We start from the raw sequence: 27846 nt of genomic DNA on the forward strand, positions 1-27846 counted from the left end.
TACTAAAGAAAACTAATAAATGAAAGGACCAAAATGATATTTTCCCAAATCTTGGTACCAAAATATAATTTAAACCTATTATTTATTGAAAGATCGGTTTAATAGAATCCCACCGAACTGAACCGATCGGTTCGGTCTGAGAAACAAATATTTCATTCGATTAAACCGCGGTTACGGTTCAGCATTCGGTCTTTGCTAAAATCGAACCAATCCGAACCGTGCTTCCCCATCACTTCTTCTACAGAGATTCTTCGTAAAATTTCTACCCAGAGCAATCTGGAACACATTGTACGATTTTCGTTGAAATAAAGTGATCGAATTGAGCTTCCAGAGTGAGCAATCGATTGATCTGGAAGCAAGCTATGGAATCATCGTCTTCTCCCCTCGGTTCGCTCTCGGAGGATGGACAAGAGAATCAGAAATCGGTCTTCGCCTCAAAACCCGATCGTCCTCCGACCATGTGAGTCTCCACACCATGCATTCAATGTCTAATGTTTCATTTCTGCTGAAGTTTTTAGAACTTAATCGATTACAGAGAGAGAGAGAGTGATCTGTGAACATATGGAAATGCCTTCACTTTCTTTATTGCTGTTCCTTCTATGAGATTTTGGTATTAATTGGTATTAGTTCCTGGTTGGAAACGTGATTGTCGTATTCACATCGAGGTGAACGCATGGAGTATCCTTCGACACATTTATAGAAAGCAGTTTGTGGTTATAATATATTGGAAACAAATAACAAACTAATACAGCAGCAAGTTTTTTTTTTTTTTTTTTTTTTTTGGCATAGAATCTTTTTGGAATGAACTTGCTAGGAAGAAGCTGAAATGATAATTGTATCAGTTAGTGTGTCCGTAGATTTCTTTACGTCCTATATCATGTTTCCCGGATTCTTTTAATTCAAGATATTAGTGCTTAATGTATACCAAAATTTACGAGAACAGAGCTCATCCTTTACTGTGTAGAACAAGATTCATTCTATTCTTAGATTTCATGCAATTATCTTTTTCTGCTTTTAATGTGAATGCATGAAGTTCGTGTTGAGCTGAATATTTTTTTTGGGTATAAATATACAATTACTTTGTTGGGCGATTGGATTTGGTCTTTGATTCCATGTCTTGTCTTATAGGAACTCTTCACAGAAGTACATGCCCTTAGATTGGCTTGATTATTTCGACGAAGAGGATGATATTTCCATTCCAGACTCAAACGACGTTAGTATTAATTTTCATCCCTCTCTCACGCACCCAAGAGTGTACACACTCAGACAAACACAAACACACACAAACACTTGCATACAAGTGTACATCTCAACACAGAAGTTGAAGTTTCAGGGAATCGTTCTTTCTTACCTAATAGGCATGATCCTTTTAGGTCTTCCATGTATATATGGCGGGAAAAGAAGGACCAGTTGTATTTTGTCTACATGGAGGAGGCTATTCTGGGTGTGTGATTATCTCTATCTTACTCCTATATTTTCTCTTCATTTTAAATTTTCTGGGGCTTTAAAGTACATGGACTCCCATATTTAATAGCAAATGCTAGTAAAGTAGATTGCAAGCGTGACAGGCTTGACATAATCTGTCTGCTACTTTTAGAAGTAGCTTGGTTATCTAGCAACTGAACATTACAGAATGGAGATATGATCCATAGCTTATTTTCTAGATCTTCCAAATGTAGTAATGATACCATTCTAAGAAAAACGCATCCTCACTTTATAGATTGTTAGATCTACAATTTAATTTTATTTTAGCCATTAAACAATGTTGATAGTTTTAGCTTAAGACTTAAGACCTTCTGTGAGTGCTTTCAACCATTTAATTTAAATGCAAATGGCTTCATGAGGGTGATGAAAATTCTTCCTTTTTCTATAATATTGCAAACTCCAGAAGGAAGAGAAGCCTTATAGTGGAGATTCAGACTTCAGATGGGGTTAGCCTCACAAAAGAGGACGAGATTACTGAGGAATTTATAGACTCCTGTCTGAAGCTGCACGCAAAGAATTGTAGGGTCCACTTCATGTGTGCAGATCAAAGTATGGAACTTGAAAAATCCTTTTCTGGGGAAGAAATTAAAGCAGCTGGAGATGGGTTAGGTGCCAATAAAGCAGCCGGATGGATTCTCAGGGGAGCTTCTGAAAAATCTTGGAACATGATCAAAGAGGACATTATTAAGGTGTTCAGTGATTTTTTTGAGAAAGGCATCCTTAACTCGTGTGTTAAAGGAACACATATTTGCCTCATCCCAAAAAAGAAGTGATAGTTACAATGGTGGCTGACTCCAGACCCATAAGCCTAGTTACTTGCATTTATAAAGTCATGGTGAAGGTCCTCGTTTCAGTCAATTTTCGTTTCAGTCAATTTTGAGAGAAAATGGAACTTTTCTCTCATTACAAGGTAAAAGTCAAAACCCTAGATCACCTTAAGTAGAGGTGAGACACATGACTAAATAAGGAAACTAGGGTAATAATCTATGAATTACAACTAATATAAAATAAAAAGCAATAAATAAATAGTTACTAAATATACATAAAACCAACATTTCGAGGCTCAAAAGAGTCCTTCTCACAATAGCTTCGAATCAGTTAGCTTTCGTTTCAGGAAGGCAGATTATGAACTCCATCCTAATTACCAATAAGATAGTTGATGAAATAAAAGAAGAAGAAGAAGAATAAAAGGGGTTGGGTTGTGAAGCTTGACTTCGGCAAAGCTTATAATATGATAGATTGGGAGTTTTTACTGGATGTGCTGCACAATAAGGGCCTGAGCGAAGATGGATATCATTGATGAGAGGTTGCATCACCAACACTGCTTTCTCCATTTTTATTAATTGAGGCGTATTAGAGCTTCTAGGGGGCTCAAACAAGGAGATCCCCTTGCTCCTTTTTTCTTTGTGCTTGGTGCAGATGTCCTTAGCTCGAATTTGGTCAAAGGCTATGAGAGTGGTCTCGTCGAAGGCTTTGAGGTGGGAAGAAACTCTATTCACATTAACCACCTTCAGTTCGCTGATGATACTCTCTTTTTCGCTAGTGATGATGCAGTAATTTGTGCAAAACTATTATTCTCTTTGAAATGATTTATGGGCTGAAAGTTAACTTGAGTAAGACCTCTTTAATGGATTTAAACGTAGAAAGCAAGGTTGATGCTATGGCTCATTTGTGGGGCTGCGCTGTGGGAGAGTGGCCTTTAGGCCATCTTGGGATGCCTGTGGGAGGAGATCCTAGAAAACAGAGTTTTTGGGTTTCAGTGGAAGAAAAAATTGCAAGTAAGCTAGACAAATGGAAACGCATGATGTTCTCTAAAGGTGGCCTCCCTCGAAGCCATCTGGAAGTTTAATTATCCAAAGAAGATAAAAGTCTTCCTCTGGTCGGGTGGCTCATAGGAGTTCGAACACCCAGGACAGATTACGGGAGAAATGCAGAAATTGGGCCCTTTCTCCCTCGATTTGCCCTCTGTGCAACGAAAATGAAGAATCTTTAGACCACATTTTCTTACAGTGTCCCTACACCTACAAGTGCTGGTCCCTCCATTTCAATATCTTCAATATTAGTATGTGCATCCCAAAGGCAGCAGATGATTGGTTGGTTCAGACCCTTGTAGGTGGAAATCTGAAGCCAAAGTATAGAATTTTTTGGAACTTCGCACATGGGCTTCTATGTGAAACGTCTGGCTAGAGAGAAATCAGAGATTGTTTGAAGATATACTTCCCTAGACTTTATTTATTTTTGGAGCATTGTACAACTCAGCTTCTAGGTGGTGCTAAACTTATTGCAAATTCTTTTGTAATTACTCCCTTACTTCATTTCTTCAAGATTGGAGATCTCTCTTGAGTTAATTTCCTCGTGAGGGGGCTCCCTCTGCCCCTGCCCTTAGGTTGTAACTCTGCCTTTTTTGTGAGTAATACATCTTTCACGTTTATTATAAAAAAAAAAAGGCCTAATGAAAGTGATATGAATATCAGTGCTATGTTCACACTTGGTGAAGAGTTGCATCCATTCAAGCAAGATAAGACACTTTTTCAACCAATAAGCTTAATGAATCTGAAAATCCAAATTCATTGTTATATTTAATGAATTATGTACCATTTAAATTCATGTATTTTCATTTAATAAGGTCATGTATGGATGTGAAAGGTTGTTGGTTGAATTTAGACTAGTTTGGCCAAGAGTTGTGTCTTTTCAATTACTATAAATAGGGATGTATACTTGGCCATACAAGAAAACATTTGATGAATGAAATTTTAGAAACTAAGTTTAATATCTCTCAAGCATTCAACTTTCTTTGTATTCTTGTGTTTAGAATGCATGTTTAGAACTTTCAATCTAGTTTGATCAATCAGGTTGTGAAGAGTTCGAAATCTTGAATATAGGAATAAACAAGTCCTCCTTTATTCTTGATCATTGATCATATTTCAAGCATAAATCTGTTTAGCTATCTTGGGGCTGGTTCATCAATTAGTATTGGGGTTATTCTTATTATTGTTGTGGGGTTTACCTTGAATAAGGGAGTTCTCAAGCATAATTGAGGTAGTTCCTATATTATCAACAATCTGGAGAAAATTATCACGGAGTTTCTCCGGAAAGGTCACTCAAAAAATGGGAGCAGAAATTTAGTCCGTTGGAGTTTAGTCTATTTGCCTATTAGCAGTAGTGGTCTAGGCATTGGAAATCTCAAAGCAAGGAACATCAGCCTTCTAGCAAAGTGGGGATGGAAATTTTTGAAGGAGCCCAGTGGATTGTGGAGGAAAATAATTGTCAGCAGATACCAGCGTTGTAATGAGGATTGGTCCCCTCTCTCAAAAGCCCATCCCCCTATTAAGGACCCTGGGGTAGACATTGAGAAGTGCTATTCTGAAAGTGAGTAATGGTACAAGTTTATGATGGGAAAGGGGGACAATTTATTTCTGGGAGGACCAGTGGCATGAGGAAACTTCTTTTTGCTTGAGATTTCCAAGGCTTTATAACATTGCAAATTCGAAAGGCTTCAAAATCAGTCAACGATGGTCTGATGAGTTCCAAGGATGGAACCTTCAGTTTAGGAGAAACCTGAAAGAGCAAGAAATTGTGGAATGGAATTTGCTAGATGACATTATCAGCGTTAAGAAGCCCTCCAATCAGGAGGATTATTAGGTGTGGACCTCCACAATGCAGGGGCTTTTAAAGTTACCTCTCTGGTGCCCAAAATAAGTGGTCAGAATCAAGTTATTAATTCTGGCCTAGCTAATCCTTTCTGGAAATCCAATGTCCCTAAAAATGTGAGGGTCTTCCTTTGGATTCTCAGTCAAGAGAAGTTGAGTACTTGTGACAGGTTGCAAAAGAAGATGCCAAAGATGTCTTTGTCACCCTGGTGGTGTGTTATGTGCAGGAAGAACCTGGAAAAGCACTCCCATCTCTTCCTCTCTTGCCCGTTTGATAGCTCTGTTTGGTCAAATATGCTCTCCTTCTTTGGTATTAGTTGGTGTTGCCCAAAGGACTGCAGAGATGCCCTCACTGAAATTCTTGTTGGATCTCCCTTTAAGGGGAAGGCAGGAGAAATTTGGGCACACGCAGTGGCCCTATGGTTTAGAGAATATGGCCAGAGAGGAACCAAAGGGTATTCGAAGGAAAGGATTCAACCATTGAAGATCTTGGGATATTACTAGAATTTATACCTCAACTTGTTGTACTTCAGCAAAAATTTTTGTGAAATTATGATTTTTTTACATATTTACACCAATTGGGATGGGTTTGTAACCCTTTGGCTTAGTGGGATATCTCATCTCCCCCTTTTTTATAGCTCCTTTTGATTAATACAAAATTTCTCCATTTCTTATAAGAAAAAATGATCATTATCGAATGATGATATGAATTTTTGTTTTATTCGACTCCAGAGTCCCATGCCCACAAATCTAGGTCCTATAGATATCAGATGATGCATTGGTAGTTTACTTCAAGCTGTTTTGGCAAATTGGCCCTTCTCTCTCTCTCTTCCTTTCCGTTCACATCCCCCCTCCCCCCACCATCCACCCCCACCCTAAGAAAAAAAGAAAAAAAAGGAAAAGAAAACGAAAGTCAGTTGGCCATCTAGTTATGAAGTCCTTTTCTTTTTCCGTATTTTTTGTGCATTAGTTTCACATCTGTTAGCTTCAGTCATGTCTTTTTAGTGAGGGTATCCTAAAATGTGTCTTTTCCAAATCTAGTTTTCTGTGTTTCAAATTTCAATGTATCTCTTTTCCATATTTTTAGTGATATGCATGTCTTATGTGTACCGGTTAATTATGTCGATATTTTAATTTCTTTTGCTCTTTGTTTTCAGCATTCCTTTACACATTTAGGTAATAATTTGCATTTCATCTGTAGTATAATTCTCGCTTACCTGGCTAATTGTCAAAAATTATTTCACTAGGCTTTCTTTTGCTCTATCAGCTGGTAAAATAAAGGAAAAAGCTAGAGTAGTTGCAATGGACTTCAGAGGCCATGGAAAATCATCTTCTGAGAATGATCTTGACTTATCAATTGAGGTACTTATATGCTTATTCAATGATTGTTCAGCTATCTGTAGTTCTTAAGTTTTCTACTGTGCTGGGAACTTGGTAGCTATTTATGAAGTGTTGTATTTAATTTGCAGACTATGTGCAATGATGTTTTGGCAGTTATAAAGACCATGTATGGAGATTCACCTCCTGCAATTGTGCTTGTTGGTCACAGGTAGTGTATCTTTTAGTTAGCTAGTTAGTTTTGTCCTTTAAAAGAAAAGAATAATAAAAAATAAGAAACAGGAAACTTCTTAGGATAGAATGAGAAGTGTACAGAAAGTCCCAACAGGCTAAGAGCTTACGAGAAACTGCCTCATCTTGGATTGTTGACGAAGGACTATAGTTACAAAATAAGTCTGAGAGAGACACGGATGAAGCATGGAATCTTTTACCACCCACCCGTATTATTTCCAATCTCTACTTCTTTCATTAAAACCCTTTGGTTGCTTCCTAATCAAATCTCCCAAAGGTTGACTTTTATAGCATTGGAATCCAGGAGACGTTTCCCTTGAAAAGGTAAAATGTGTTCTGAACAATCTGCTAATGCATTAGAAGAGCTCATTTAGTATCGAATTCTTTAGAGAGAGTTCTGCAAATTTTGGCTTAAGGGGCAATGATTAAACAGATGAGCTTGGTTCTCTTCTCCATACATACAAAAAACTCATGGGATATTCACACACATAATATTTCCAAAAGCACCTAGTTTGAAGCTTGCTCATGACCAAATAGTGCCTACATAACCTACCATCGATAGTGATTAAGGAAAGGTGTTAAATCCATCATAGTTTTATATTTCTTGGAAATCTGTCATAGTTTTATATTTCTTGGGCCAACATAGTCGAGAATGAAAAATAGGAAAGAAAAAAGAAGAATGGGTATATGGCATAATATTGAATCCTCCAAGCTAAAAATGAATCTTCAGATAGACACCCATATGGATCCACTTTTTTTTTTTTTTAATCACTTAGATCATGTACTTTCTTTATGGCGCCATGAAGAATGCAGAGTTTGGGATGATTATTTACGGCTCTTTGTACATTGTAAAATACTTGACTCTATATTGTTCATCAAGTATGATAGGTATCAGTATGAATTCTCCATAGAACTCAAGGACACGGTATCAATTCATGTAATTCATTTGTTGAAGAAATTTGGTAGTTGCTTATTTTGACTGCCTACTAAGTTTTATGTGAGTGCTACTTAGGTGGATAGGACATAAGGTGCATCCCTCCAGTACTCACATCTACTGTTTCTTTTGTGAAACAAAAAAAGTTGATCATCTTTTAGTTCTATTAATCATTTATAATTGTGAAAATTCTGCTCCCAATTTTAATCAAATTTATACGCTCATTGGAATGATTTAAAAAGTATGGGAGGTTCAGTTGCTGTACATGTTGCTGCAAAGAAAGCATTACCTAGCCTAGCCGGTCTAGTAGTTGTGGACGTTGTGGAGGTATGTTTTTCTGTAATGTTGGTATTTTTCCTGGATCACAATAAGTTACGAATTTCATTTTTGAAGCAATTTTCAGCCTTTCTGCAACCTTTTTTGGATTTAGGGAACTGCCATGGCTTCATTGATTCATATGCAAAAAATCTTATCCAACAGGATGCAACATTTTCCTAGCATCGAGAAAGCGGTACACTATTATCCTTGGTCTGGAACAATATTTACATGTTTCTTGTTTCTCCAAGGTGGCACTTATTTCTTGGCACTGTTTTAGTTCTTTGGACAGTTTGCTTTTTAAACGTTCTCTTCTAAGTTTTATCTGACGGAATGAATTTTACGTTTTCTCTGTTTAGAGAATGAATGAAATTAATTTGTTCTATTTGAATGATAAATTTAAATAATGAACTAAATGGAATAAACCATGTGTAAAAATCTAAAGTATCAGATTTACTAATCAAAAGAGTTGTAATGTTTTTAATTGCATAAATCATAATTTTAATAGTGGCACTGGCACATCACCATCTGCCTCTAGTTAGACGTTTTGCTTTTAGAAATTGTTGTTTTGTTACTTGGTGAACAGTTAACGATGGGTGCATGCTAGTAATCACTAGGGAAAAATTAATATAATGTCCATCTTTTTCTTTGTATCTCTGTCTCTGAATCTGCACTGGATTTCTATATTAATTTTTTTTATGTAAGTAATTCTTTAATAGCAGCTGTAGGAAAATTCACATTAGATAAACGTCAACAGATTGTAATTATTCTTTCTAATCTGACACAGCCTTTACACTGTAGGTGGAATTTCACGTTTTGATATGCCCTATTATTATATTAAAATGATGTCTTCGTCAGCTTATTATAGTAGAGTTTACTGGCCATATTAACGAATTGAAAAATGCATGAATCTGTAGATTGAATGGAGTGTAAAAGGAGGTTCTTTGAGGAATGTTGAATCTGCCCGTGTATCAATTCCCTCTACACTTACGTACGATGATTCAAAGAAATGGTAGGCCACTTTTAGTCAATTATATAATTCATCGAGTAGTATACTAAAAGCTCTTTCATATTTACCTTCATGATTAGCTGATTCCATGAAATATCTGAATTTATGGTGCAGCTATACTTACCGTGCAAAACTGAAACAAACGGAACAATATTGGAGAAGCTGGTATGTAAAATGATATTGTTGATTACTTATTTTGCAACCGCATTATAATCAGTCATGTTATTATGGAAGGTTGCCAGTTGCCACCCCTTCCCTGCTTTCCTTGTTTTCTTCTTCTATTGGATGGAATACAAATTATAGTATATCAGGGATGTGCACACCCACCTACCCGCACTAGCCATGGCTGCCACACCAGCATGTCGTTTGCATGTCTGGGGATGCTAGCTGTCACAACCATACTAGAAGAGAGTAGGTTGTGACGCCCACGTAGTGTGCAAGTGTCAGCGACAAGCATGTGTCGCCCATCGGGTCATGACGAGGGCCGAGAGAGAAGTGCCGTGATGCGACCAAGGAGGATGGTGCATCACCTAACACACCATATGGATGTGCTCAAGAATGCCTAGGGAAGGCACATGCAGAATGCAAGGCGAAGACAATGTCAGTGGTGTCGGTGACAAGCTCAACGGGGGCCAGTTGGGGCCCCGGGCCACGACCCTAGAAGTCGGGGTTCCGTCTGGACGAGCGGCTTTAGAGTTAGATGCATATTAGTGGGATATGTAAGCACGCCAAGTTTCATGTCAATCGGAGTTCAAACGTGCGCTCTATGTTGGCGAGTGACTCCTCGCCACTTTCGACGTTCATGCCTGCCAAGCCAAGTTTGCCTTAGAATGTATCTTAAGGGGGAGGCATGGTGTTGGCTCTCCACCACCCCTGGGCCATGTCAGGGCCTAAGTGAGCCACCCCATGGCACATGCGTGTGTCATGGCGAGGGCGAGCGTCTACAAGACGAGTGTCTTGGGCGACTTCCGTCGAGGATAGTAAACTCGAGGACAGTGTCGGGCGGCACGGGTGTGCCGGCATTGCGCCTCGGTCCATGTGTCGGAGGTTGCACCACGGGGGTCCCTATGCGGTACGGTATGCTCAAACGACACGGCACGAGCGCAAGAGTCGTCGTGCCACAATAGTGTCCGGATGGCTGGATGTCCGGAAGGTCCCGATCATTAAGACAAGCACATGGGTCGGTTCTCGGTATGCGTGCCCAAGTGAGCAGCGAAGCCCGATGACATCCCGATGCTCGGGGTGACATCCTAAAGTACCGGTGGGCACCCGGTAAGTGAGAAGAAGCTAGTCTTGGCCCGGTAAGCGGCAAGACTCATCCCGGTTGCCAAGTTTAGTCATTCCTTGTCCGGAAGTCGGCAGGAATCATCCCGACAGTACCCGGTAAGGCCGTTTAGCCCGTTATTGACTAGTTTCTCGGCAGGAATGGTCTTAGAGGCGTCTGATGGGCCCGATAAGCTAGTTCTGACATAGTTAAGCGGCAGGAATGTCTCGGTTGTACCCGGTTGGCGTTTTAAGCGCGTTCTGGCCCCGTTATGGGTCAGAACTCATCCCGGTAAGGTCCTGGCTCATCGTAGGAGCGGGACGGTCGAGTGACCGAGAACCAAGATGGTTGAAAACAAGTTGCGACGTCGCATTTAGAAGACCTTGGCCTAGAGTAGAGGCAAGGTAGAGCCGTGGGGCTTGGCCTAGCGTAGAGGCAAGCTGGCTAGAGTCGCGTTAGAGTTTAAATGCACGTACGGGCGACGTGTATTGCCGAGTCAAGTGAGAATTCCGCTGCAAGTGAAGCTCGGTCGAGGAAGAAAGAACCTCGCCTAAGGTTCGACGAAGCCACAAAGGGGCGCGAAAAGTGGATTGGAGCTAGAGTTCCTCGTAAGGCTGGCCATGGTCGAGCTTAGATCATGGCGCCGCACGGTTGAAAAATGTACGACCGTGACACTAGCCACCCACTAGTACCCATGCACGTGTCTCACTTCATGCTCGACCACAACTGCCTCTGCATGGATGCACACCCTCCTACGTGCTCCCGCCTCCGCTAGCTGTATTCATCACCCTTGCATGTGAGCATACACTCGTACATTCGCTAGCATGTTGTGAGGCTTGATTGAGCACCATGTCTAAGCACCCTCTTACGTCTAGTGTTGCAACGTGCACTGCTCCTGCCTGTTGCGTCATGTGACTTGGCTCCCAGTGATTTCAAGGCGCTCACCTATGGCGAGCGAGGGGCAAGGTGTTTTGGCCTGGGCACGCCACGAATGGCGTTGAGGCAAGCACCTTCAATAAGGCGCTTGCCTTTGTGTGCCTTTCCTCGCCTTAAGGCGAGGCGAGCACCTCTTTGAAGTGAGGTTATTTTTATTTTTTTAAAAATTAATTAGTTAAAAACTTGACAACCCACAGAAACCCTAAAAAGGTGCAAAACCCACACACGAGTCGCACGATAGCTGTGAAATATATCGCCTCCCTCTTGGATAGAAGGGTTTACGATCCCCTCAACCATTCTTGTCTCCTCTCCCACTTTTAGGGAAGCCTGATCTAGCAGGTTTGTTCCTTCCCATCGTTGGTTTCTTTTTTTGGTCTTGGGATTGATCATTGCTAAGATCAAACAGGTGTTCGGCTCCTAAATAGGCATTACTGAGGTCTTGCATTCTATATTCATATAACTTGGATTTAGCCCACGACTTTTAAGCCTTCGACAAAACAGAGAACTTTATCTTTCTCTAACAAGACTAACATGTCCCGAATGTCCAACATTAGTCTAGAGCATTGTTTCACGTAATCCCTAATGTTCCCAATGTGTTTCAACTCATGCAATTTACATCTTGCCAAGATTTCAATGTTTTCTGGAAAGAATTGTGATCTAAGTCCTTTCTTCAATTCGTCCGCCGTTTTGATGGTGAATCTTGGATGTCCATGTATCTGGACCTCCACCACAGCTTGACGTCTTCAGACATATGCATGGTTGCCAAAGTGATCTTGGCTTCTTCTATTGTCGTGCTTGTAGCTTGAAAACATTGTTCTACATCGAAGATGAAGTTCTTGAGGGCCGTGGCATCACGGACCTCACAGAAGGGTTTAGGCTCAGGAATCTTCACCTTGTTGTACTAGATGTTACCCCCTACTGAGGCTTGATTTCCCACCACTCTCATGGTGAGATTTACCTTGGTGTTCATCTCAGCAATTTTCGCTCTCATAATTTCTATGGCACTTGAAAGTCATCGGAAAGTTCGCTAACAATATGAGTGATTACCTTTTGGGAGCTGTCTAACTCTTTGACTCACTCCATACGAGCAATAGAGCTCGTCTAGCTAGTAGCTATCACCATGCTCGAAGCTGTTCATTCTAATAGCTTTACTCTCTAGGGTCTCAAACCTCAACATCAACTCTTGCACCGGCAATGCATTTGTTCGAACATTTGCCGTGTGAATTCCATCAACTTTTCTGGCAAATTCTTCCCGCTGATTTTTTTAGGAATCTAATACTGTTAGGGACTCCCCTCAAATACATCGTTATTCATCGATTTTTACAAGTCGGTCGACATGCAACTTATTCATCTATACCAACTGTCACAATCGTAACTTCGGCAAAGCCCACAATGCAATTGTGCGGCACTTGCTCCTGCTCACAACCAAGTCAGCCAACTGAAAGTGCCACAACCAATAGCACAATGGGTCTATCTTGCAACCTCTGGCCACATTTTGAGAAAAACAATTATAGAAAATGTGGATGGAGAAATATTTGGAAAAGCATTTGAAAGCATTTCAGAAAGCTTTGTTGTAGGCTCCAAAGCAAAAAAATAAACCGCAAGCATACAACTCAAGGTACAAAGGTGACTAGGTATACCCCTATAGTACACTATAAAAAATTTTGCCTTTGGCAGCCGTGAACATGAGAAGTGGAAAGGAGTCCCTCGCCACCAAAATTATAATTAAAATAAATAAATAAACAAGTAAAGCTTTAAAGGAAATATGAAAGCATGTGAGAAGAGGTGTGACGTGTTGAGTTAGGTAGGAAAACGGGGGTGTTCCCCATACATCGTGTGCAAGGTTGTCAGTTATTGAAAAAAGAGCTGCAAGGTTTGGGTTCAACATGAATTCTACTATGCATGCTGCATTTACGTAGACTAGGTGGTTTTGTATAGAATTCACTGGAGCTTGTGTTTCAAAATGATATGTAACTATCACATGGATCATTTTCATAATGATCGTCACATCCCTATTATTCTTATTTCACTGTGTGCATGAAAAATACGCTGTTAATTCCATTGGTAAAATAATGGATGGTTACTATTAAAAGATACACACACACATCTATGGATGGTTAGAACTTAGAATGGGGTAAAAACATCCATGGTTCTTTATGTCAAGTAGTTTATTTTCGAGGGGATTGTGATGACTGAGAATAATTTGTCTGGGTTATGTAGTTTAATTGGTTATTCTGTTTCCCTTTTTCTTTTTTCCATTTCACTGTTTTGTAAGGCTATATAAGGCTAAGAGAGGCAATGTAGGACAATTAGAGTTCGATATTGAAATATAGTTCTTTGTCTTCATCATGCGAATAAATATCTAAGGTTGGCAGCGTACAGCAATCATTTTTTAATTCCATGATCAGTATCATCTGAAACAATAGTGAACTAGAATTTCTCCTATGAAAGTCCGAGAGTTTTCTCCCTTTTGTTCAGGCATGGAGTTAGCACTCACGGGGGATGCATAAATTAATAATTACTGAACTCAAAGCTATTTAAATGATTAATGATAATACTTCTATTTCACAATGTTATTGTTCTGCTCTTTTTCTCTTGGTGTTTATGTCCTGTTCTACTTCTTTTGATTGTGTATTATATGTTGTATTTAGTAAATTGGTTAATAATTTTGCAGGTATGAGGGCCTTTCAGAAAAATTTCTTTCATGTCCAGTTCCAAAGCTTCTGCTTCTAGCAGGGACTGACAGATTGGACAGGTTATTAAGCACACCATAACCCTAAAGTTTTTCTATTATAGTACTCACCCATCATGGCATGACATTATACTTGTATATTTTTTTTTTGTTTCTGAAGTTGATTTTGTTTGGAAGAATAACAAGTTTTATGCTTGAGGAGGTTCCAATTAAATTTTAAGGAATTATCAATATTATTTTTTAATTTATATCTTTTTTTATGTTGGATTCGAAACAAAGCTACACACTCCACGGGAAAGGATGTACAACAAAGGAACGTGGAGGCAGAAATAAGGCCTTTAACTTGCCATCAAAAAAATTAGGCGTAAAGGTGATACTTGGGCAGGTTAGATAAAACTTCTTAAATGTGAGTAACTCTACCCTCTTAGGACAATGGCCCCAACTCTTAACTTTATCAATCTACTTCAATCTTTTGAATCACCAATTCACCGGAGTTCAAAAGGAAAAGACTTAGGGTTATCTCCAAGAGGCCATCCTAAACAAGACAGAGGGAAGGAATATCTTGCAACCTCACAGATGAAGCGCTAGTATCCTCAAATTGAAATTGATACCTGCCACCACTCATTGTGAGGTAAATTTTAAGACCCATGAATGAGTTAAGGATTTTCTACCATCGAAAGGAGGAGGCCTAAGAAGCACGGAATGGTGTTTTAGCAAACACAGTAAGAAGGACTGGAGGAGGTGATTCTAGGGTATGGAGGATGGGTGAGAGTTTGTGACTTACCTCTTGAATTATGTAATAAGCAACGTTTCAAGGCTATTGGATCTCATCTTGGAGGTTTGAAGAGCATCGCATCAAAAACCCTTAATTTATTAGATTGTTCAGAAGCTTGGATTCATGTAGAATAAATTTTTTGTGGGTTTCTACCTGCCTCGATCGAGATAACTTCCCCTTCTTTGGGTTCCTTTTCAAGTTCGTGTTTTCGATTCTGTAGAGACTAAGGTTGGAGAAAATCCAATGTGATGTATTCTCATTATTAAAGTCTATATATATAGACAAATATACAAGATTAACCTAATCCTATAAAGGACAAATTAATATTAATACAAGAATATAAAATATACTAATATATACTCTAACACTCCCCCTAAAGTTGGTGCATATATGTTAATCATGCCCAACTTGTTAGACAAATAATCTATTCGTGCTCCATTCAATATTGCAAAAAAAGACGAACATTGATTTTCCACGAAGAATAGTTTGATCCATTCAATTTGTGTTCTGTGATTTTTGATATCATTGGGATCACCTCAGAAGTTACGATTGATTTTCTTCTCCGCCATAACAAACAAACGAACTTATTTGAACAAAACGACAGAACCAGACCAAACCACTCGAACCAAACAAAACAGATGAATCAAACGGTTGGAACCAAACCGGATTAGTTGTTTTCTGAAACCAGAAATCCCAAGTGCTACCCCACGACAACCAGAGGGGCGAAGGCGACGGGTGGCGACTGGCGGTGACGAAAGCACACGGCGACGGCGTTTGACGGCGAGACGAAACCTACAAACAGCAATCGCAAAACAGCTGGCAAATCAACAAACGGCAGCGGCGGCGGCGGTGATCGGCGGCGGAGGCGGTGGTCGACGGCGGTCGGCAGTGAGTTGTGTTGAATAGCAATGAACAAAACCCTAAGGCACAAAACCCTAAGTCACAAAACCCTAATGGGCACAAAACCCTAATGGGCATCAAAACCCTAATGGGCACAAAACCCCTTATGGGTATCAAAACCCTAATGGGCACAAAACCCCTGATGGGCACAAAACCCTAATGGAAGAAACCTAGAGCTCTGATATCATGTAGAGACTAAGGTTGGAGAGAATCCAATGTGATGTATTCTCATTATTAAAGTCTATATATATAGACAAATATACAAGATTGACCTAATCCTATGGAGAAGGTAAAGGACAAATTAATATTAATACAAGAATATAAAATATACTAATATATACTCTAACAAATTCGAATAAAGATGCAAGCGGCTTTGATATGAGATTTCTACAACTTTTCCTTCGCATGATAAGTTTTTGAATTTGGCAAAGGAGCCTATTCAAATTCATCATCCCATTAAATCCAATTTTGGAAAACGCTATTAATGAAGAAAGAGAAAGGGTTGAGAAGGGCACCAGTCTCTCATTTTACGGTTCCTCCGGATGGTAATCAAATTCAAACACCCCTTTTTCACAGCATCATTAACTCAACCAATGAAGTGGCAAAGAAAAGTTACGAGATTTCTACCAATTCGGATGATGAGGACGATTGAAACCTCAAAATAAGTAGTCAAGATTCACCATCTTTTTTAGAAAATCAGGAATATATCTAGGAAGATTTTTCGAAATATTCTTCCTGAAGGAATTCAATTCTCTCTTTAAGGATGGTCATTCTCCCTCCTCGAAGGTTTCCGTTTGCAGCCTAGAGAAGAAAGTGTCTTGCAAAGAAGCTGGCTTGATTAACAATGAGGCTGTTTTGTGCTCTGAAGATCAAGGTTTTCGGTCTTATTTGAAGTTCTTATGTTCTGGTAGAGGTGCAGTTCGGTTTCCTGGTTCTCAAGATCTAGTTTTCAGAAAAGTTTTTAATTTGCATAACTTTTTCATGACCCTTGCTGTAAGGTTTTCTCGGAGAGACTACTGTGATACTTAGAAGTGGAAGATTTGAGTCTTTTAAGCACGTTTTGAAGAGCAGTTTATTTGGTGCAATGGTTTTCGTGCTTCGCTGTTTTTGGTTCTGGAAAGTCCTGGCCATTGATGTTTATTGGTTCTGTTGGCTTGAAGGTGGAGACTTTTGTCAAGTTTTTTCCTTGTCATCAAGTGATTCTTTCTCGTTGCTTTGGGTTTTGGTTCAGTTTTGTTCTCTCCAGTCTCTCAAGCTGCGGCTTGACAGTTGTTTTGGTTACTTGGTGGGCATTCTTCTTTGTTCTTGATTATTATGTAGCTGGAAGATTTAAAGACCTCTATTTTTTCAGTTATTGTTCTTTCTTTGGTTTTCGTCTCTTTGGTGCTGTTTGATAGCTTGTAGTTGTTGGTCTATGTCTTTGTTTCTCTGCCTCGTGGTGTTTACTTCTTTTCTTTTCTTTTCGCTTAGACGCTTTCTTTGGGAAGCTTGTGTCTTTGAACATTATTCTTCTTTTTCATATTTTTAATGAAAAGTTTGTTTATTGTTAAAAACAATGTGAACGTCAATTTTACGTGTGCTTCTTTGTTTTAATTACTTTCACTTGAGATGTGTTCTGTAGAAGAAAATTTTGAAAACTTGAAGTAGCTATCCTCAGAAATTGTTTCATGTTTTATGACAGAACACTCACAATTGGTCAAATGCAAGGGAAGTTTCAGATGGTGGTCGTCAGACATACTGGGCATGCTATCCAGGTTCCTCTTTAGTCTTTGCTACAACATGACAATTTTCTTTTTCCATCTTGCTAGTATGTTTTGAGTTATAATTAGGGGAAGTTGCAAATATAAGCAAAATCATTTAGTGAAATTAGCAAAAGAGCAACCACGTTTAGTTTTTCAAATATAGCATTTAAAAAAAACGGAGGTCCAATTTTAAAATATAACTAACTTTACCCAAATATACATCTGAAATATAGTAAACTGCTGATATGTGTACGTGATATACATCTTATATGAGTGTATGATATCCTCACGATATATATGTGATATACCTCTGATATACTAGTGATATGAGCGTCTATGCAATATGTATAATATGTATAATATGTATGTGATTTACATCTAATATACTACTAATATTACTACCAATATGAGTATCTAATATGCTATTGATATAAGTGAAAATTTTAAAAATAGGTGACATATTTTGAAATATATAAAAGATTTTTGCTACCCACTACAATTTCCCTTATAATTATTGTTTGAACCGCGCAGGAAGATAACCCCGATGAGTTTTCGAATCTGATACTAAATTTTGTTTCTCGCAACCGGATAGGTCCACATGGGGTTGAGGTTGGTATCAAATTCGTCTTACGTTTAATGCAGCAGCAATTTTATTGTGAGACATTAGATCTTTTTAGTCCCTGGTTATTATAATTTTTTCCATCCTATACATCAATTTAGTGGGGGATAAGATGGAGGGAAAAGTGAAGGCTTCGTCCTGTACATAACAGTTTTCTTATGTTCTACTATCTCACGAGTCAACCTCATGACGTGAACTTTATGTTGCAGATACCGGGGCTTCGCAAACCACAGCAGTAGCAACCTCTAGATGGACACTTCAGCATAGAAAAAGATCATTTGCAGTTTCTCCTCCGGGTTTGATTTCTCCGAATAATTTCTTTATAGAAGGTTCTTTTCAAGTAAGATTTACCGAAAATTGAAGAGATTTTCTTCACTCTGCAGCATAGAAACTGAGCCAGATGATGAATAAACGTATTCCAAACATGGTGGTCACTTCAGTATTCCAAAATCTGCAAAGACATTTCTTAAAGCATCATCCATCCAACTCGTAAGAACTGATATGGATTGAAGCGATCAGAATTGCTTTTCTCAACTCGTGTGAACAATGATGGTATTGATAGTTCTTTACGAGGTCAGATGATTTGGTTATGCCCAAAGGACTGTAAATGAGATCATATCAAAGTAAAATAACAGCTATTAGTTACTGTCGAAAATGCAACCGAGGCATTTTTTCATGAATTCTTCTCCAGGTTAACTTATCTTACCACTTCGTATGAATTCATAATCCCTTAATATTCCGCGACATATCTGTTGATATAGCTATAAATTTGAGTCATGGATACTAATAATGGAGTTTAAGCTTCTTTTCTATCTCCCAAAAATAGTTTACATATCATAGAATCAATATGATGCACTATACTTCATCTATACTATAACCTCAAAAAGTAAGTCATACTGGTTTTTGAACTTGAATTTACAAAATAGTTCTGTTTGGTTTTTGTGTTTCCTTTCTTTTTGACTAGTTGCATGATTAGATATTTTCCTTCATTAAATGATGGTGTCAATTAATATATTTCTTCGTGGGAGGGAGATTTGAATTTTGGCTTTTTTAATTGATAATATATATTTTAACTAGTTTAGCCATCCTTAATTGTTTAATCTCTCATGAAAAGGAACAAATCGGAAAGATTTTCTCTATCAATGCTCTCACTATTTAGTGGCACCCTCCTCCCTCCAGTCTCCCGCCGCTCTCCAGTCACGCCCTCTCCCTCACTGTTGAACCCTATAGATGCTCTCGCATCCTTGACACGTTCGAATTGATGTCGAGTTAGTCCCCTTTCTCGTGCAAGTCCTTTGCCAATTGACCTATTTAGGATACGCTACGTATGCAAGATATATAGATGACTTCTGTCAAACTGCTATTTTGCAAAACCATTTATATTCTTTAATTTTTCCCAATCAACATTCAATTTTTATAATTTAAGGAAAAAAATCTCTACTACAGATATGGCATTTGACTTCCCCAACCCAACTCACTTGCACAGACAGCAAGGAATTTAACAAACAAAACAATACAGTGTCAAATCAATTTGAACTGTGAAATTGACCATCATGGCCAAGTCTTAAACAACAGCATGAAAAATAAATAGATTAGACTAACATTAAAAATACAAACAAGTTTGAAATATTCATCTTTCCAATTCCATCTATGATTAAATTTGAGAAATTTCACGGGAAAAATTAACATCCCTCGTTGAATGAACAAGATTGAGCAATCAAAGTGCATCTTCAGGTAACAAAACTCTAAAAACAGCATAGTGATGGTTCAAGCTCTTTTGACCTTGTAATCTGCGAACACTGCCCAATGCCCCATCACTAGGATTCGGGAATGCAAAAAACACGCGCCTAACTCGCTGGTGAATGAGCGCCATGGCACACCTTTAACGAAGAAAGCCAGGCAAGATCATTAGAACAAGAGAAGCAACATGGAAGCTTATGATAAAATCATTTCAATTAAGATTTTGCAGTAGAAAAAATTTCTTCTAAACCACCATGAGTTGGCTAAAATATTATAAGCAAATAAAACCAACTGCATATGAACATTTTGTATAATAATTTAGCCTCCAAGAATGTACAACCTTGAATTAAATCTAAGCATATAAAAAAAACATAGAAGCTAAATGTGAGGAAGATGATGTTAAAATAAATAACTAAACAAGGATCAAAGACAATGGTGGGGGGAAGGGGAAAGTAGGCATTTTGAGAACTTACATAATACATGGCTCCCACACAAGATAAATGTCATAACCAGTGCACAAGTAAGGTCTGCCTGATTTTGAATCTATGCCCTCAATATCAGTACCTCGTTTCTCCTCCTCACTTTTGGCCTGTACACCACAACATCATAATCTTCACTTATATATACTTGAATTTATCAAACAGAAACACATTTTGATTTGAAACTTGAAACCAAAAATTGATATGATATCGAAAACCAATTGTTACTTTCATACGTTATATGAGATACTCGAGATACTTCATGATTGAATGCGAGCCCAAATATCAGCAAGATAAGATTGACAATATTGCATTTCTAACATTATTAAACACTGAATGATATATGAAGTTCAAATCAAGTTGAATTCGAAACATACGCCATGAATCTATCTCGCCCCTCCCTCACCCATTTGCTTGCCTCCCAAACAGATTTTGATCACTTTTCGATCCAATAACTTTCAGAAACAAAGTCCTGAAACTTTTAATGGTTTTGCCTTTAACCTTTCTTTTCAAATATTCTATTTTATCCCCAAACTTCACTTACAAAGCTATTTTAGCCCTTACCATTAATATTTCATTAGTTATTTAACAAGACCCTAAATCTATTTGGAAACCCAGTACACCTAACCTAGCTTCATGCAACTTCAAAGACTTGTTTATGCAAGTATATCTAGTTGTCAAGTAAATCAATTAAAGATGTGCTTATGGCAAGTTTCTATTCAATAATATACTAAAAAATTAATGATAAAGACTCAATTATATATGCTGCATTGCCTGAAAAAGGGTAGGCTGCTAAAAACTGGAGCTTAACAAGCCAAATGCTTAGTTTTCTCTTCTTTCCTTCTGACTTCTCGTGGTACTGACTCCTATGTTCTCTCATTTTTGTCTCATGTAAGAATGTTAGATCCTAATTTATTCTTTATGATTAATTCAAAAAAGTTTTCAATTACTAATATGAATAGCTTACATTATCAAGATCAGTCTTCTGTCTTTTCGCTAGGTTGGTAGGAGGCCCCATAGGCTCCATTTCAATAGATTTGTCACCAACGGTTCCAGAAGTCGGGAATAGGCGCCTATCCCGGGCTGCAGAAGATTCAATAGCTGCAATAGCTGCATGCCTTAGAGGGTGCCAAGAACAAGAATTTGATGAATGTTGCAACTGTTGCTCAACCCATCGCCATGGATACAAACACGAAACGTTAGAACATGATTGTTTCAGTACTTTCAGAGAGGCACTCGAGGGCAAAGTTTCATGGATAGTGGCTCCATTGGAATCAGCATGAGAACCAATAGATTCTAACCGCTTTTTGAAGCCTGTTTCCCCGCTGGCATTGCTCATGGCATTCTCCGAGAAAATATGATGATCACAAGCAGTTGCAATTACTTGCTTATCTGAAGGATCTATTATTACCGCAGCATTTACCACCTGCAGAATTTGAATAGAAAATATAAACAATAATTACCTTCCCAGAAAGACAGACAACACCAAGAATTCATCGGCCATATAGCATAGGTATCCCTTACTTTAAACCTACATATATTTAAGAGAGATGACTACTTTTTTCTTTAAATATAGAGTCTTCCAGATGATAAATTAGACTAGGTAAAGGAAACAACTGCTCTATTTTCGCTCAACAGATGATCTAAAGCAGGTCAAACAAACTAAAAGCAGAAGTTCCAGAATTCCAGAACACTAAATTCACTAACTTACCTTATACTCTCAGGGTAAAGCAAAGTTACAGTACTAGGCTAGTCTAAATGTTGAAAAGAGTGGAAACATGACATCACAATTTTCATGCAAAATGTTGCCTCTAAATTCTAGAGGCCATAGCTAAACTAAAGCATCTGAAGGAACCTGGGAAATCAAAAGAGATCAAAATTTGTAGTTGATAACAAAATTAGAGAAGCTAAACTAGAAAATCAAAGCTAATTTTAATAACCAATACAGGATAAATCCAGATTGAACTAGGATTGGCTATAGTAGAGGGAAAACCAAAGTACATTAACCAACCGTTTTATGAGATGACTGTGCTAATTCTATTGCTAGTCGCATCAAGCCAAAAACTGATTGTGTCTCCTCTTCGTTAAATCCGGTGATACCATCGATGTTGCTGACATTGAGAAAGAGATAATAGAGAAAGTAAGTTCCAGCTGGAAGAATTGAAACTTACCTGTAAGGTACATAAAAGAAAATTATATATCTTTTCTAGAAGAAAGAGATTCTAAACCAACAAGTTGTCAGAATGACTAGATCAACCACAGTAACGATATAGCAGAATTGTTGAAACTGCATTAAAACTACCTAACATTTAATTGAAAAAAATGGAAATAATATCAGAGAGTTTACTATGTGGGTGGATGATATGATGTTGGCCAAAGCTTGCACTGCTCTTCCCATTCTTCTTTTGTTGATGCTGCTTCCTTACAAACCTGGATCACACAATCTAAAGGTAAAATATACCTCTGTTTACTGATAATATCAAGACAAATAAATAGGAGATTCCAAAAGATGGAAAGTCCTCAAGAATGAATTCAATACCAAATAGAACAAATAGCAGTCAACTGGATAACATACAAGAATAAATCTTATCCTGTGGACACCACCACCATTTCATTCCAAATCTTATCCTGAAGCATTGAACAATTCTCACGCATACATAAAAACAATGAATCAAAATCACGCAAACTAAAAATAATTTAAGTTTAAAATGATGATGATGATACTGGAAAAAGTCATTTTTTACCCATATTCTTTGCTCAACAAGTCAATTTTGTCATCAAACTTTCAAATGAATCAAATTAAACCCTAAACTTGAATTGGTGGTGAATTTAATACTTTCAATTAATTAAATGCCTATTTTTTAAAGTATGAGCAATCTAATCCCTGGCGTGTTTAGGTGAAGTAATGGCTTCCTATAGTCATATTAAGGAATGTACAAAATATCAATTGCAAACCACCAAAACACACCGTCAATGATATTTGTATTATCATAAAAAATTACAAGTACTGAAGCCTTACATCTGCTCAAGTTAATTGCTCCCCACATTTCAAACCTATGAAGTTTCGTGACCAATTATAGAGTCGAGTCTGAGACTAACACTTGCTTAACCATTCGAACCTCATCTAGTCAACCCCATCTCCATTAAAACCATTTCTAGAACATGGGCAAATCTAGGCAAAACCTAAGAAAAGAAATTATTTGCCCATATAGAAGTGTAAGGGCAATACAATAGAAAATATCAAAGTTCTCCACAATTTTACACAAGATGAATCCTAAGGTAAAAAGAAAAGATTGGCATTTTCTTTCAAAGCTCATTTGAACTAATGATCAAACCACCAACAAACCATAAAAGGTACTGAATCAAGCAGGCACTTCAACTTTCACAAGAGCTTGAGAGGAGTTATAGGCGCACAAAGAAATATTTATAAATCAAGACACTGAATGCTAGTTTTTGGATGTTCTGAATTCGTGTGATTGATGTACTTTAATTATTATGAAATAGAATTTAATTAATGAACATTTCAATCAATAGGAGAATGCACCTTCGTGATAAAGGCACTCAACTGGTATGAAGTCACAAGCTCTTGTACATCTGAAGGCATGTCATCCAAATTGCAGTTGTTTTCACGTGCAAGACATAGGATCAATGCTATTTGAGTCTTTCCTGTAAAAACCTAATGATCAACAACTGTTTCGAGGCAGAGACTAAGACCTATTCCTCTAACCTTATTAGAATACATAATAAAGTCAGCTTTAAACCCATGTAGAAATGATTGCGTGATGAAACTAAAACTTGAAAATAAAGGTAGGGAAAAAAACCATAAAAGAAAATTATTACAGAAGAGAGAAATAGAGAAGGCATCCATACTCTAACCTCAGAAGATGATAAAAAGACATAAGAAAAAGGCATCAAATACTTAAGTTCGTTGAAATTATTAAAAGCATTTAGAATTTTTAAAAGCAATCCTAAACAGAGTCTAGGTTTGACCAGGTTTAGTGAAAAGGAAGGTTCAATTCAATCTTCAAGAAAAAAAAGTTGATATAATCATATAAATTAAACATGAACCTTGTAGCTATAGCTAATAAATATACAAGTAGCCAAGCAAGTGGCCATTGCAAACTTGCAATAACAATAAAATAATTGGTGGCAAGCTAATAGAAACTCAGTAACTATACAAACAAACAAAATATTGAAAAGAAAAAGTTATTGTGACAACTATTTAAAAGAAAAAGAGAGAGTGAGAAACAGATTTAGTTTCACTGATACTTGTTAGGGCATGAATGTATGCTATAACATCTCATTTCTTGGCTCTCTAGGTTCTCTGTGTTACCATTTTTTATCTCATATACACTTTAAAGCTGAAATTTCAGTCTCTGATTTATCGCTAGATTAAGAGAACAGAAATCGATCAAATACATTTTCTAAAAATTTTAACACAACACTGACAAAGATAACTTCATCGCAATTATTCAGTGAGATAGGGTACAAAATTTTTTTGCAATAAATCTAGATGCATACCATCTTCAAGGTGCTTCTTCTGAACTCTCTTCACATGGCGGAGGTTTTCCAATGGCGCTATCTGATTTAAACGCCTACCAAGACAATTTTAGGTCTTTCAGAAATAAGGTGTCAACTATAAAATTATACATAGCTTTCTCCATAAATTTCATGTAATGGAACATATTTTCCATTTTACACCTTTCCTTAAAGAAATATTTTAAGAAAATAAAACTTAAAATAAACCCAGTTAACCCTACTGCAAAACTTGCATTTCAAGCAAAAATAATGAGTCCAGTTCAAATTTGTCATCATTGAGAACGCTTCATCTTATTTCATTGAAGAACAATTAAAAAACCTCAGGTAGAAAAGATTAAATCAGGAAACCGGATAAGTATGGTAACAGCTAACCTTACAAGATTGTTAATTAATTTGGGCTCGACCACAGCAGCAAAGACATTAACTACAATTACAAAGAAAGACAACTGCTGAGACAGTATAAGGATTTTTCAGAGGAAACAAGAGGATTTCATAATAAAAATTTAGATCACCAGTGGGTTGTTGGCCAGGTGGAATTGGCAGCTTATCCGGGATGTAGATGATTTGGCACATAGCGTATGCTTGTTAATCCAGATTCCTAGATGAGAACAAATGAGCTAGTATTCTTAACGACTGAAATACTAAAAATTAAAAAAGGTAAGGAAGACGAAATTGATAAAATATTATAAGATCAGACATGTAAATAGAGAAAAAAAGGATCGAAACACCGAACGAGCTGTCTGCATTTCTTCATACTTCATAGCTTCAAAACTTCTAATCTCAAACCAAAAAGGCACTAAAAAGAGCTGATAAACTAGTTTGAATCTCACCTAACTGTTCTGGTGGGATTTCTGTATATTTAAAGCATTAGACAACCCTCAGAAGGGGTACTCGTTGAGCTCAAGCTCATTTGGCTGCAAGTGAAAGAAATAAAGGAGAACTGATAAAAAATCAAAAGAACCGCATCTCGAACCCTCAGAAGACGGGACAAGTTGAAGCAAGCAATATACTCCAAGATGTTGATTCTCTTTGGGATCAGCGGCTATACAGAGCTTGGTTCTTCTTGCTCACTATGTCCAAAGAAGGTGGGTACACTTAGAAGCTCTCCCTCACTCCTCGAGGAAAAGTTCATTTGCTCTAAAATAAAATAAAAACACACACAGAAGATGTTAAAGCTGATGGACTTTGCTAAATTTAATCTTATACATATACCTCAACAGTTAACATTTTTCCTTCACTCGTGGGCTTGAAAATTTGCATCCAACAAGTACCAATAAATATTAAATAGAGTGAAAATGACATTACTGAATTGGATGCTTTGGTACCATGTTAAATTACCGATCAGCAAAAAAACTTAAGCTGATAGTTTATGAGTAAATTTAATCTTTTGTAATACCTTAACAGTAGAAAAACTGGAACAAAAACAACCTTTTTAAGAAAACATGTTCCACTGCATTATTGTTCTATAAAACAGAAAACTCTTTGGATAACAAATCAAACAAGGCTCAAATGCTGCAACAACTAGAACCCATGAACATAAATGAAGAATTGTTTATAACAAAAGTACCTTGTGCAATTCGATAAAGGTCCTCACGGCTCTGGCCTTCATCTGCAGACGGATTCTGGGTGCGGAATGAAGTTGCGGGAACCTGAGAGGGAAAGGAGAGAAATTTGTTTGGAGTGAGAGTGAGGCGGTGGCGGTTGATGGATGGAGAGAGCGGGAAAAGGGAGACACAAGGAGAATTTGGCGGCCGAAAAAGAGAGATTTTTGCTGGGAGAAAAATGGGAGAAAAAGAGAGATTTTTGCTGGGAGAATCGGTCAGGCTTCTCGTTAGGGTCAGCCAACGGGAAATTCCCCCATTTTGGTTCAACCGAGCCGAATCCGTCGGTTCAACACAGTCCATTTAATTCTTTGAAAAAAAAATAGTTAAATTATACAAAATTTATAACTTTGAAATAGGTTTGAATTATCCTCCATCGTTCAAAACAATCTTAGAATAGAACACATTTTTGGTTCATAAGGGTTAGATTTCTTCAAAAACTAACAGTCCAACCTTTTAAAACGGCGGAATCGAGCAACCAGTTGGATGGAAACCACTCTCCCAGTCTTGTTTCAACAAGAAATTCCAGCCCAATCTGAAGGGTTTAAAAGTAGAACCCACCCAGCATGAAAAATTCTGGTCCATCGCCGAGAATCCAACCAATTTCCCTAAAACCCCAAAGTAACAGCAGGCGAACAATTCGAAAACTACACACACTGTTAAATAGAAAACCCATCTGCCTGATTGGGAGATTATGCCTCCTATCACACAGCAGAGAATGAGAGAGAGACTTACGAGTAGAAGTAGCAGCAAATGGAATCTTGTTTGAAGCTCGTAGTGGAGTGGAAGAGGGATTCTTATTCTCTCGTGGATGCCCAAGATCTCCTCGCTGAAGAAACACCAATTCCAAACGAAGTGAAATTTCCGTTCTTTCAACTTTGCCTCCTCAATTTCATTTTCATTTTCATCTTCAATCTCGATTCCGCCGTGTTTGGCCTGTTTCATCCGCCTTCCGACCGTTGATTTGAGTCGGAATCGGCGTCCTGCCTCACCCTTGCTCTTCGATGGTCATTTGATTTCCATGGGAATGTTGGAGTAATGGTATGTTTTCGAAAGATTATAAAAATGAAAATTAATAATTAATAATTAAATATTTTACACTTAAATAAGTTTAAAGTAACTAATATTAATATTACGACTAATATTTTTCATATTTTTACGATTTTTTTTTGTAATATTATAGAAATATTGATTTACTTCTCGCATTTATGTCACTCATCGATACATAGAAATGTCACCATCTTGATAGAAATTTAAATACAACGAAATATCTTCTCAATTTTTTTTATGAACAAACTCAAACGTCACATCATTTAAAATTATTACATAAACAAATGTCACTTCATCTCTCAAACTCTCACACGTTAGCATTTCATTATAGTTTAACTCCAATGACTTTTTTAAAACCATTTTCTAAAGGTTTGGAACATGAACGGTTAGTTTTTTAAAACCAAAAGTGTTTTTTAAAACCAAAAGTGTTTTTTACCCTCTACTTTTAAAATTATTTCAAAACAACCATTATGTTAGTTTTTTTTGGTTAAAAATAAATTAAAACTGTGTTATGATGGGGTGAAGAAAATAGGGAAAATTGACAAAA

The 27846-nt window shown here is 37.5% G+C and overlaps 2 protein-coding genes across 4 annotated transcripts; one reads left to right on the forward strand and one right to left on the reverse strand.

Moving 5' to 3' along the window:
• Positions 1–253: 253 nt before the first annotated feature.
• On the forward strand, positions 254–18570 carry LOC111012093 (esterase/lipase/thioesterase family protein). 3 transcript variants are annotated; one of them, XM_022286126.2, is made up of 14 exons: positions 255–460; positions 1129–1213; positions 1374–1444; positions 6383–6497; positions 6605–6684; positions 7881–7965; positions 8069–8149; positions 8871–8965; positions 9077–9127; positions 13837–13917; positions 17211–17283; positions 17803–17880; positions 18100–18186; positions 18274–18570. In XM_022286126.2, exons 1-13 carry the CDS (start codon positions 363–365, stop codon positions 18127–18129), a joined length of 1023 nt encoding a protein of 340 aa, XP_022141818.1. In that variant the 5' UTR covers positions 255–362; the 3' UTR covers positions 18130–18186; positions 18274–18570. The 3 variants fall into 3 exon arrangements, with proteins under 3 accessions (XP_087975483.1, XP_022141818.1, XP_022141819.1); XM_022286127.2 differs by having other exon boundaries at positions 302–460; positions 6403–6497; XM_088119357.1 differs by lacking the exons at positions 1129–1213; positions 1374–1444 and having other exon boundaries at positions 254–460.
• An 817-nt stretch (positions 18571–19387) lies between these two features.
• Positions 19388–26465, reverse strand: EMB2820 (Cytidine/deoxycytidylate deaminase family protein). Its single transcript, XM_022286151.2, has 11 exons — positions 26216–26465; positions 25479–25785; positions 25161–25246; positions 25021–25072; positions 24631–24704; positions 23654–23775; positions 22457–22539; positions 22121–22220; positions 21077–21535; positions 20104–20219; positions 19388–19770 (listed from the first exon to the last, which is right to left on the reverse strand). Exons 3-11 carry the CDS (start codon positions 25219–25221, stop codon positions 19608–19610), a joined length of 1230 nt encoding a protein of 409 aa, XP_022141843.1. The 5' UTR covers positions 25222–25246; positions 25479–25785; positions 26216–26465; the 3' UTR covers positions 19388–19607.
• Between the last annotated feature and the right edge of the window lie 1381 nt (positions 26466–27846).

This window comes from Momordica charantia (assembly GCF_013281855.1).
Source record: "Momordica charantia cultivar OHB3-1 chromosome 11 unlocalized genomic scaffold, Mcharantia_2.0 BLBB01000011.1, whole genome shotgun sequence".
Taxonomy (NCBI): domain Eukaryota; kingdom Viridiplantae; phylum Streptophyta; class Magnoliopsida; order Cucurbitales; family Cucurbitaceae; genus Momordica; species Momordica charantia.